At 42.1% G+C, this 13,020-nt stretch overlaps 1 protein-coding gene across 3 annotated transcripts in view; it reads right to left on the bottom strand.

Annotated features, from left to right (window-relative positions):
• LPGAT1 (lysophosphatidylglycerol acyltransferase 1) overlaps window positions 1–13,020 on the bottom strand; it is a 57,728-nt gene that overhangs the window by 22,821 nt on the left and 21,887 nt on the right. For all 3 annotated transcript variants that reach the window (XM_057398464.1, XM_057398466.1, XM_057398465.1), the window contains 2 exons: window positions 7,853–7,971; window positions 1,129–1,224 (listed from right to left, as the gene is read on the bottom strand). In XM_057398464.1, coding sequence (XP_057254447.1) covers window positions 1,129–1,224; window positions 7,853–7,971 — 215 coding nt within the window. The remainder of the gene's footprint in view (window positions 1–1,128; window positions 1,225–7,852; window positions 7,972–13,020) is intronic.

The following is a 13,020-nucleotide window of genomic DNA, read 5'->3' as shown; positions in this document are numbered from 1 at the left end:
AAAGCCTTAGGTTTTGTAGCTCAGAAATGGTTTGGATTTGGAACTGGAACTGCAAGACCACCTTCAGAAGTTACAGTCAACCTGACAGCCACGCGTACCTCAAAAAAGTGTATCTGATGTATTTTAACTACTGAAATAGACATTTTACAGTGTCAAACCCTGTTCCTTTCCATCCTCTCACAGTACACAGTTGTGTTATCTCGACAGACCTTAATCTTACTATCTAATTATTTGCCTGAGGTTTTCTAACCATGCCTCTAGTCTTACTGAGAAATAGAATTTCAGCTATGTATAGCTGAGATAAAGTATTTAAAGTATTTCATCATTCCATTCCGAGTCATTTAGCTGCTGTTTTGCTGTAAGGTGAAAATTCATTAATTCTCTCTGGCTGCCCATGCATTTTAAGTCTGGACAAATAAAAATAAGCAGAGGAAAGAAAGGAATATGCTGGATGTTGCAGTTCACAAACTGGCTGCGGGTTCACACTTAGCATTACACACTTCCAGGTTTCTGGTTTTAGAGTGCAGCTGGATCAACAGCTACCAAATAAGAAAAAACCTCCAAATTGTAAGAAATGACCTGAGGTTTTCACTCCTTAACATTTGAGATGCTGAGCTCAACGCACATTCCTTCCTGATGCTCGAAGAATTAACCTTCAAGAACCAATTACTATTTATGCAGGTCCTTCACTGCCTTAAACTGGTCTGCCACCATGTCAGCCTCGAAAGGAATGGTCCGGCCTTTCTTTATCTGACACTTTGACAGTCAGAACAGTGACCTAGCCAGACTTGAAGCAGTCCACAGCTTCAAGGTCACTAAGGAAAGAAGAAAGGTGCCAACAATGGCAGTAAGAAGCAAGGAGACTAAAAGGCCTGCCCATGTACTGTGCTTGCACTCCTCTCATAAAAGCCTCCCATCACGGCTGGATTCCATAAACATTTGTGTCTAGGCATATAATAAAATAAGCTTGGGAAACAAAAGCAGAACAAAGCTCTACCCAAATATACACATTACAGCATAGTTATTTCATCCTGCAAACCATCCAGGAGGTAATGAGAAAGTTCCGTAAGGCCACAGTGTTCCAAATACAAGGATAAATTCAAAGCGCTACTACGTGTTTTCACTTACCTGTCTTATAAAGAAGTCTCCATGGATTAGAGACACGATGCCAAAGTTTGTATACTTAAAAATATGATCCATCAGCCACATCATCTGACGGACAACCTGAAAAGTTACCAAAAGAAGCTTAGTAAATACTAAGTGCAGAGAATTATGTATATGCTGGTCACGTTCTTACCACCCTCGCAACAGCAACAAAACTAGCAAACGTATATAAAGCCTTTTATGCCTTTAAGTCTAAAGCAGCAGAGATGCTACACTTCTCCCCCAAGAACAGGATTAAATAGCTGCCTTTTGGCAATATAATACACAGTTCTGCACTATTAGCCACATGCTGAAGTGATTTCTACTCTGCCTTTTCACACAGGTGCTGTAATGCTTCTACTGATGTACCACCACAATTTTAAGCCAGCTGCAAACTAAACCCATCTTCAGTGATCATTAAAGTACACAAAATGATACAGATCTGTATCTGAAACCTCCAACTGGTTTATGTATACCACAAAACCATATTTCCTTATAGTTACTTCTACTCGGGGAATGAGATCACGTTGTTCTCATGCTTCTGATGTGCACACGCTCCACACATGCTCACTCTTTATACAGCAGCATTTAGAGAGACCTCTGGACAGCCCACATGCCATTATTCATTTCTCTTATGGCAGAGCACCACATACATTCCTGAAAACTTCATGAAGTCATGCTCCTTGTCCTGGCCAAGACGCATAACAAGAAGGCAAAAATAGAGGTTGTGCCATCAGATTCACTTTGACCATCATTTCTTACAGGAGAGCAAAGGCATATACCTGATCAGTCCTTTTAAGATTTAAAATAGAAGAGTTACTCCAAAAGAGGTAAATAACATAAGGAAAAAGCTTCTTCTCTAACAAAGTCTTTCTCCTGCATAGCTCCTACATGTAGATGTTGAGAGGGGCACAAATTTGCTCTACAGAACTGAAAACCCCATTGTCTCCTACATGCTGTCATACACTAGGCTCGCCGCCTTTACTCTTCCCTATGTTATAAGGCCACACTAAGACTGATTCAAGTTCAGTGAAACTTTTAAGTCATGTAACATAGCACTCTTCCATTTTCCACTATCAAAACAGCACATGGAGAACCATGACATTCCTCTGGTAGTCACATGATCATTTCTTTAATCTAAAACAGGCACCTCCTGCTTTGCCTCCAATGATGTATCCTACAGAACTGAAAGATGCCAAAGCAGAAAGAAAGCAGTCTAGGAAGTAAAGATTTCCTCTGGAAAATATAATGTATTAGCTGATCACACCTACAAACACCAAAAGCTTGCACAGTAACTGAAATATTTATAAACCACATCCATCACATTAACAATACTTCTAACAAAACAGTCTGATACAGTGCAAGAGGGTGGCTTTTCCCTGTTTTCACATCTCCATGTGGAATATGAAGAAGGAAGCAGATCCTGTTTAATGCAGGAATTCTGTTTTGTAAAAGCAGCTCTAGAATTTACAACTGGGGTCTAGAATTGCATGCATCAGTAAGTCTTTCGTCCAAAGAAATCTAATTATCTTTTGGAGTTCTCTGATTACCTATGCTCCCTTTTGACCACAGAAGTTATAAATGAATCCTGGGTTATATATATATCTGGAGCAAGAGAACTGTCACATACCCTGTTTCTTTCACTTAACCTTAAGCAACTGCAGTTGGATGCTCAAAGTGAAGTTTTTTTTACACACCTGCAAGAACACAGCTGCCAAAGAACACTGAGATACCTGATTGCCTTAGACATTTAGCTGATTTCCCAGTGAATTCTGAATTCACATCCTTGCCTAAGACCACATTAAGAACACCTCAACTTCTGTGGTTTTAATACTAGGAACCTTTCTACTTGAAGATCTTGGATAATGCAAGAGCACCCATTTCTGGACCCTTCAACATCACTGGAAGGGGAAAAGGAAAGCATGTCTCAGAAGAGAACAGCTTTCAAAGATATGAAAGGTTTTGCTTTAGAAACAAGCATCCAGTTCTTCCCTGTGACATGCTAGTATGCTCTCTTGCCTGCCAGTGGCGCTTCACTACTAGATACATCCAAGGAAACAAAGACACACAAGGTATTTGTGAGTGAGAGAAGAAAAACTTGTTTCTAGATAGAAGTCCCCACCTGAGACTCTAATACTAGTGAAATGGTTTCCCATAGAGCTATCCCCAGGCCTGGGTTCAATAAAAGAGAGGATCTTAAAGCAAAAATTCCTCTTGCAGAGATTTATATTCTTTCCATTTCAGTAAAATTAGAAAGCCTTAGGGAGGAGACAAAAAAAGAAGAGGTGAGCCCAAGGGACAGCAGTTAAAAAAAGCACTGAGATATTATCACTCCTCAAGGCACTAGAGTATCCGAGTTCATGCCTGTGCACCAGCCCATAGATGAGAGGCCGTGTAAGGAACCATATCCTTGGATAAAAACACCACCAAAACTCCTGACAAGGACTCAGCCTGCAGCAGCACACATATGACTGTCAGCGTTCGCCTCATATGTTGGCATTTTGACAGTTATTGTTCTATTATAGCAAACAGAAGTTAAACCAACATAATCTACGTTACTGGAGGAAGTCAGCAGGCTTAATAACGTGCTTCCCCCAAAAGATCTGTGTCTTTTGAGAAGTTGCCATTCTTCTCCAGGATGTTTCAGGGCAGTCCTGGAGGAGGAACTCTTTCCCAGCAGTGTTAATGCTTCTTTCCTCCCATACCACCTTTTACTATCTTTTTATTTAGATGCCAGTAGGTGTATCCTGAAAGTTGATCATTGCTCTTCTGAGTCTGAAGCCCATCTCACCATGTTTTAGATGACACAGGTCATCTAAAGGCCGTGACATCCATAGGCTTCCTTAGGCTTTTTGAGAGCGAATGACACGACTTTGTCAAAGGTGAGTGTGACATACAAGTTATAACTAAGACAAAACATACAGGCAGTTTGCTGCAAGCGGGCTACAAAGAGGCAAACTCTAGAGCTCAGTGACTACAAACCTGCCTATAAGCCTGGGCGGTGGTTAGAAGTACAAAGAGGAAATATTTTTAATGTATGAATTAATGAATATATACACAAACTCAAACACATAAAGCTGAAAAGGAAGAACAGGACACATGTATCATCTGCAACCAAAAGGCAAACTAGACTAATGGATATTCATCCTGTTCCACTACCAACAGCAGGACAGATCACACTGCAAGATACTGCTGGTGGCTCTTCTGTTTAGAATCCTCAGGAATGAAACAATGCTCATGAGATAAGTCTTTATCACTTGCATTTCAAGGGGGTTTAAGCAAAGACATTCAGAAGTGTGTTGAGCACAGATTTGCAGTTGTTTATGGACTGAAAGAAGGTTTGGATCCTGTTTCGGGTACTTTTTGCTTCATCCTTCCTGCTCAAATAAGTTCAGAATGCAGAAAAAGTTTTTACCACTTTTATTACAAAATGTAGGTGCCTCCTATTCACAGACCCACTTTCATTTGCACACGTTTCAGAACACAGCAACCTGAACAGACTGGCTTTCATCTTTCAAGCACCTCTACCTTAACAAAGAAACCTGCACTCAAACCAGCTGCAAGCTCTACTTTCTTCCTCCTCACTGCACCCTTCCTGGCACTGCTTTCTGCTGTGAATCAGAAAAAACAGCCACATTTATCAGTCCTAATCCAGTCGGAAAGCAGCAATAGCAGCATTTTAACCTACTTCTCTTTCTTAAACACATAACCTTTAATGCTCATGAGACCTCAACTAACGGAGTGTGTTTTAACACTTCCTCTCACAAACTGGGGCAATTTCTTGAACTACATAAAAAGTATAATTAGGTCACTTCTGATTCACCTGAAGCCTTGCTATGTGGCTTGTCTTATGGTAACATGTGTTAGTCAAGCAATATTTAGGGGTGTTGGTTGATGAGAAACTGAACATGAGCTGGCTTCAGTGTGTGCTTGAGCCCAGAAACCACCTGTGTGCTGGGCTGCATCACCAGCAGTGAGACCAGCAGGTTGAGGCAGGTGGTCCTGCCCCTCTGCTCTGCTCTGCTCTCGTGAGACGCCACTTGCAGCACTGTGTGCAGTGCTGGTGTCTTCAGCATAAGAAGGACATGGAGCTGTTGCAGGCAGTCCAGAGGAGGCCACGAGGATGCTCAGGCGCTGCAGCACCTCCCATATGGAGACAGGCTGAGAACATTGGGGCTGTTCAGCCTGGAGAAGAGAAGCTGCGTGGAGACCTCAGAGCAGCTTCCAGTGTCTGAAGGGGGCTACAAGGATGATGGAGAGGGACTCTTCATCAGGGACTGCAGCCATAGGACAAGGGGTGATGGGTTCAAACTGAAATAGGTCAAGTTCAGGTTAGATCTAAGGCAGAAGCTCTTCCCTGTGAGGGTGCTGAGGTGCGGGCACAGGGCGCCCAGAGAAGCTGTGGCTGCCCCATCCGTGGCAGTGTTCAAGGCCAGGCTGGACGGGGCTTGGGGCAAGCTGCTCCAGTGGAAGGTGTTACTGTTGTGATTGCTCAGTCTTGTCTTAGCACTTACAAAGCTAGTATGTACCACTCACACAAAGATACACTACTACTATACGGTTTTGATACAGCTGTGTAGGACAGATGCCTGCAGGCCTTTTCTGAATGTTTACATTCTATTGAAAAAGAATCAGACTGCAGCATTCGGAGGCAATTTGAGACAGCAAAGTCCTGCACTTGTGCTAGGAGGAGGTTCACAGCGTGTAAGAAGGACATGGAGCTGTTGGAGCAAGTCCAGAGGAGGTCAATCCCTACTGCTTGTCCTATTGCTATGGTCCCTGATGAAGAGTCCCTCTCCAGCATCCTTGTAGGCCCCTTCAGACACTGTAAGGCTGCCATGTTGTTACTAGCAGATGAATATCAAGGTTGTGAAGGACTCCACGTTAAGTTTAAATTGTATTTAAAGAAGACTGCCTAATTTAAGTAGTTGCCTATAGCCTAAAGATTCCTTTTGGACAGGTAGGTTTGTGTTTTTATCCTCTCCAGTGGTTTCACAGTCACTTACAGGCAACCCGCTCTGTTCAGAAATCCGAAGCATGCTATTTAAGAACACCTGATTCAGCAAGTTCTATCAAGGATTAACTATCCTGATCTTTCTCATTATTTTTAGCCACTTGTACTACTCATGCTATGCTTTATGCATGTGTCGAAGCTTTCTTTTTAATTATCTCTTGAGTAGCTAAAACCATTAAAGCCATACTAGGCTCTAGACATGTATATTCAAAAAGCATTGACTGCAATTACTTAAGGGAAAAAAAAGTGCTTTTAAGGATGATTTGCTTTTCTGAAAGCCTGCAAACCTAACACTTTCCATAGTGAAGATTATTCCTTCCTCCGTTTTTAACATCCTCTACATTCACTGCTCTGTCTTGACAGAAACTTTTTACCTATGGAGTCAAACAGGGTAAACACAGCGTGGACTTATATATATACTATTATACATACATGAGTCAATGAAGCCCTATGATATTTAAAAACACTTGATATATGCATAGTCAAGACTATGCGCAATAACATAGCCACTGGACTATGCCCTCAAGGTTGTATCTTCATCGTAAGATTGTCCTATGCATAATATTGATGAAGGGAATTAAAGAGCGTTTATTCTGTCATTCTCCTCACTGGGGTATGGTAGAGAATTCATTTAACTTCCTCAATACCCAAAGAAATTCAAGCAATTAAAAGTACTTTTAAACCCAGTTTTCTCTAGGCTACGGGAGGAAGAAAGAAATCTGTCTCTGCTCAGTCCTGACGGGTATTTCCATGGTTTCTTTTCTGAACTGGGTTTGTTTGAGCGTTTGGGGTGTTTCGGTTTTGAGAGAAAACTGAAATACCTGATAGAGATTCAATGTACACCCAATCTATATTAATATACCCCAACAGTGCCACAGTTACAGATGCAACAAAAAGCGGTTGTTGTTTTCCTTGTTTCTTCACTGTATGGTCTCGAGAAAGAAGACAACACTAAGACACAGCTGAGGTGCTTTTTCACCTTGCCAGGTATACTGTCCACCCTTTGCAGCCTAATCCTACACACCCCCCTCCTCCTGACCTGCACATAGATTTGCTAGCCTGTTTAGATCCCATATTCTATTTTTCAGCACTACACTTCCTAGATGGGAATCTTCTGAACAGCAGTGCATGAAACAATTGACATTAGCTGCACTTCTCACAAAAAAAATGCTTAAGGGCTTGTAAAATAAGAGCTCAAGCAATTTTGACCTCAGCTAGCTGGCTTAGTGTGGACATGTTGTCATAAGGAAGTCACCTTCAGTTTCTGAACTCCTATATATGAAAATTCCAATGCACAACTTGCTTCCGACTTTGAGAAAAATTCCATGCTGGAATAAAGTCACAACCAAGAAGCCAGACTTGTGCTGGTTTGAGCAAAGTTAGCAGAAGCTGCACAAGAGCATGAGGAGAGAAGTCAAGTACATGATTACCTGCCAGGAGATCTGCTTCCCTGCGTTAACGTAAACAGGATGCACACTGACTCAGCTCCTATTTAACCTTCTTGAAAGGCAACCTTTATGGTCTAAAACCTGCTCCAAGGTACTGGCTGTCACATTAAACCAAATCTGATCAGGGCCTTGAGATTATTAACACCCAAGTCAGTCATCAATACCCCACACACAGATGTGAGCACCCCACACACAAGCTGACAGATCACGTACACGGAAGCTATCCCACTCCCCAGCCGTAGCCTACCGTGCCTTTATCCTGAAGGCACATCATCAGAGTGCAGACGTCACCTGTTGCTTGATGGTTCACCAGCACCATGGCTTCATCTTCTGATACTGCATTAACATCATCACCCCATTCCACTACTATTGAAAAAAATAACGTAAAAAGGTCAATTTTACAATGACTATAAACGTAACAAAAAACCCCAAAGACCCAGATAATTGTAACAAAGGAAGCTACATGCTACATGTCCATTTAAATTGGCACATAGCGTAAAGATAGGAATATCAGCAAGACCATTTTTCTAAGCAGAGGGTATCCAGCTTAGTTTTAAATTGCATGCACAGAATAAGAACAAAACAAAAGTTCTCTACCAGAACATATGCACAGAGATTGATCTTTTTGTGTCATTACACCATTCTATATTTAGGGTCTCAAAATTACATAAGCTTTTGACCCAGCTTTCAAATTCAACTGTCTCACCTCATTAGATTAAAAAACAAATCACGCTGGCAGAGATGGTTTTTGGTCATTTGTTTTTAACTTAGCAAGTTTGTTTCATTTCTACACTTACTATTAATAAACTACCCCGGTAAAAGCAAACCAAAATTCTGCAGTTGGATCATTGGGTTTAAAACGCTACATTAAACAAACTCAGTAATTCACATCTGAACAAGCTAGCTCTAGGCAAGAAAGTGGCTTCAGAGAATGCTGCTCAAATGACAGAAACTATTAGTCACTCTTCTGTAGAGCTGATAGTCCAGTGGTAAGAATGATGTCAGGAGGAAGCTACAGCTGCTGATCAGCCAACATTTACCCTGACTACCAAGAATTCCTGAGGTATGAAAAAGGAGCTCAAATTGCTGCTTCCATCATCACCAAGTAACTAAACAGAAAAAGAGAGACGACTGCCTCCCAGAGAAGAACACAGGATGGAAAACCAGGTTGTAAGCCTGTTGTAAATTGAAGACCAGAATATGTCTAATGCTGCCACTGGGGCAAAAAGACAAGCACATGGAGTCTGGCCCCTCTTCAATAAAAGGGATGGTTACTGCAGTGCAGGGTAACGGAAAAGATGAGCAGAGCAGTCCTGTGAAGTTCAAAAGGAGAGGCAACACACATTGCCCATGCATGTAGGATAGGAACCTTAAGTGGTTCTCACTCGCTATTATTTCCAACATCAAAGGAAGTATTTCAGCTCCACTGCTGAATCTTTAGCACTGTCATTAACAGATTTCCAGGCAATGAACAACTCTCATCACAGGACAATTAATTACTTTACTACTATTTGTGTCTGAAACAGTGGTTTAACTGATGCAAAAGCAATAGGTAACATACTGAAGACAACACCCTAGAGTCCCTGCACAGCTTCCCTGTCCTTGCAGAAATCCATTTAGCAACAGGCCTTTGAAAACTGTCACTTTATTACGTTAGTATTGAAGTAAGACTTGAACACAAAGTAAATAAACGAAATGCTGTATTTACAAGTAGAATCAGAGATAAGAAGGTAGGAAGGTGCATTCACTCCGTAATGTTCAACTTCCTTTCCCTGGGCAAGCTAAGCACAGATCCTCTCTTTTTCTTAACATGAACTTAGAAGATTCCCCTTTATCCCTCCTCCTCAATTACATGCAAATTCCCTCTAATGTCCTCTCTAACTCCGTGGAAGCTGGGAAATGCCTGGTTGTGGCAGTCACAGTTCACCATGCACCCTCCTTATCAAGTATTTCACATGCCTGCCTATGGCAGTACCCCACAAAGCAAGAAACTAAGATGAAATAAGAAATGCTTTACAGAGAAATGAGTCATACTGATTCTGAAAGTATTACTTCAGTGTCTTTATTAAGAAGCCAAGATACAATTGTCTTACCGGAGTGTGGCCTTCCGACAGTAATAAAAACCAAGTACTAAATACATTCAGCATCTGCAAAACAAGGTTTCTCACAAGTAGCTCATCATTTCCAAATACAATTCTTTTATTTCTAGATCACCCAGAGAAAAAGGGTTTACTTTATTACAGATACTGCCCCGGAACACATAGATTAATGCTACCCATCAGTTCTACTGCAGAGCAGCTTAAAAAGAAACTCTTTTTAGCCTTCAAATATGTTTCACAGATCTAACTTTCTGCAGGATTAAAGCTCACGACTGAAGAACGTCAGCCATAAGAAGTGCATGCACTTGAAAACAACTAAAGAGGAGAACTCTCTTTATCCATCAACTGGCCAGGCTAACAGCTCAACTTCTGTGGCTCAGCTGACAGGTAGGAAGTTGTTAAACTCACAGTGATTCAGCTGGACATCCTCTAGTTCCTTTGCCCTGTCATTTCTCCTCAGGCAATCAGTGTGTTTCTTGTGCTTAATAATGCTTTATGGTCAACTGATTGACCTGATTACCAAGGAGAAAGGAATCAGTTTGTGCAAGTCCTTCGCAGAGCATTTCTGGATGGGAAACTGAACAGCAAACCACACAAGCGTGCAGAGAAGTCACTGCCATTACCACACATTCTTAAAGAAGGAAAAACCCCTTCAAATATCCAGAATTTTAAGTTCATTGTGTCCCCTTAAAGTCAGTGGGGGAAAGAAATGCCTGTCTTCAATTATTCCACCACACTGAAATACCCCAAAGGATCAACTTGCGCTTTCAGAAATACTTGTGCTATTACGTTGCTCCACTGCAGTTGGAAACAGTCACATCAAAACCCCAGCTGCATGGCAGGAGAACCAGGAACGCTGCTTTGCTCCACTGCAACCAGACAAAAACCAGTTCAAAGACAACTGTTCGTCACTCAGGGGCCTGAAAACCAGCAAACATTGCTCCACAGCTACCTTCTATTGCTGGGGTGCATTTCATAGGGATACTGGGTCTGTGCCTGTAGCCTCGCAACAGTAAGGTTTCTGAAAATGCAGTTTAACATAGTGAAAAAACATAAAGTAAGGAAAAAGCAGGAAATCAGTTCAACACGGAAATTCAAAACCATAGTACACTCAGTGCCAAGCAAATCTGGTAATCCTGATGAGTAATGACATCTTTCCCCCCCAAGATTGAGACATGACTGGCTTAGCTGTAAGAGGTTCTTCATCTGTGACGTAGCATTGCAAGGAAAAGGCTTCTCCAGGAAAGGATGAAGACAACGTTACTTGCAACTGCATGCGCCGCAAGACAAGAAAGAGATACCCTTCTCTTATAACAAGTCCGAGATGGACACGAGTCTCTAAAACCATCAAGAAAATATTTCATCTGATGAGCAACAAACCAAGCTTTGCATGAGCTCATCCCTGCAGAGCTTAAAGGGGAAAATAAAAGCAATGAAAGAGTTTTTTTCCATGTTTTTACTGAACTTTTATAAATCTAAATATATCTATTGAGAGTTCTCAGAACATTACCAACCTCACAAAGTTTGACAAGGCCAAGTGCAAGGTCCTGCACTGGGTTGGGGCAATCCCAGGCACAAACACAGGCTGGGCAGAGAAGTGATTCAGAGCAGCCCTGAGAAGGACTTGGGGGTGTTGGTTGATGAGAAACTGAACATGAGCTGCCTTCAGCATGTGCTTGAGCCCAGAAACCTGGCCTGCATCAAAAGGAGCGTGACCAGCAGGAGGTGATCCTGCCCCACTGCTCTCGTGAGACCTCACTTGGATACTGCATCCAGCCCCGATTGCAGAAGGACGTGGAACTGCTCGAGCGAGCCCAGAGGAGGCCACAAGGATGCCCAGGGGCTGCAGCACCTCCTGTATGCAGACAGGCTGAGAACACTGGGGCTGTTCAGCCCAGCTGCGTGGAGACCTCAGAGCAGCTTCCACTGTCTGAAGGGGGCTACAAGGGTGCTGGAGAGGGACTCTTCATCAGAGACTGTAGCAACAGGACAAGGGGTGATGGGTTCAAACTGAAACAGGGCGAGTTCAGGTTAGATCTAAGGCAGAAGCTCTTCCCTGTGAGGGTGCTGAGGTGCTGGCACAGGCTGCCCAGGGATAAGTGGTAAATGCCCCATCCCTGGCAGGGTTCAAGGCCAGGTTGGACAGAGCCTTGGGCGATACGGTCTAAGGTGAAGTGTCCCTTTCTGTGGCAGGGGGTTGGAACTGGATGATCTTAAGATCCTTTCCAGCCCAAACCATTCTGTGACTATATGACTGGCTGTTTTGTCCTTAACATAACTGTGTGCATGTAAGCACTGCTATGAATAAATATTCAGGCACTTTAATTGCAGTATGTCATTAGACTGGGCAAATGACTACTCAGCTAACTAACAATTCCATAGATTAATTTCATACGTACCTGGCAAGAATGGCAATATCCACACAATTGCCTAGCAATGAATTTGAACTAACTTCATTTTGCATACTGCATTTTAAAACTTCAGATATGTTCTGAGATTTTCAACCATCTCTTCTTCATTAGAGTTACTAGTTTTACTACAGCGTGTAAAAATCAGCATAAATTTTATTGGCAGCTTAAGTTCCAATGAATACCTAGGGCTATTATTTCAAGAGGCATTGGGTCTTAACTTCTTATTTCCCCACTGAACTGGAAAGCAAGGAAAAAAAGAAAAAGCCTCCAGGAATTTGGAAATGGGCAGCGAAGGAACCAAAGGCAATTCTCCTACTAGCACCCAATCCTACAAGCTACCATGTTAATTCCATATATAAAAAAGATGAAAGACCCATGCTTTATAGCAAGGTCGGGGAAACTCTAAGTGTTCTAATCACAATAATTAAAACCCCCAAACCCATAAACCAGTCTAGATAAAACCCCTGAAAGTTGTTATATATGTAAATACATTGATTTGGAAATTCATTTGCTGTTTAGATTTGAGTCTACAGACAAGATGCACAACTTTCTCTAGAAACTGGAGAACTTTTACCCCAGAACTTCTCACTCCTTAGTTCAGTTTTCTTCACATCACTCATAATCGCTTGCATCCACGAGGCAAGAAAACCTGTTCCAAGCAGCTGCAGGTTGGCAACACACAGAACTGAAGAGTACAATCAATCGCTTGGAAACCTTCAGCAGCAAATAAATGGCACTATTAACAGACAGTCTCCTTTGCTTCCTCAAAGAGGGAGCATTATTATTAGGTATTCAATAGTGACTGTAACTCAATCAGGTTTCTATGTTTTAAACACTCCTCACACTCAAGCAGTTTTGTCCGGCAAGTTGCATCCTGCCTTACTCTTAACTCACAAATGGCTCAT

Source organism: Pezoporus wallicus, unplaced genomic scaffold (genome assembly GCF_028554395.1).
Source record: "Pezoporus wallicus isolate ANWC-B61680 ecotype Strahan unplaced genomic scaffold, APGP_CSIRO_Pwel_v1 contig_11493, whole genome shotgun sequence".
Classification (NCBI taxonomy): domain Eukaryota; kingdom Metazoa; phylum Chordata; class Aves; order Psittaciformes; family Psittacidae; genus Pezoporus; species Pezoporus wallicus.
Note: the sequence above shows the minus strand (reverse complement) of the source record. Positions and strands in the feature narration are given on the sequence as shown.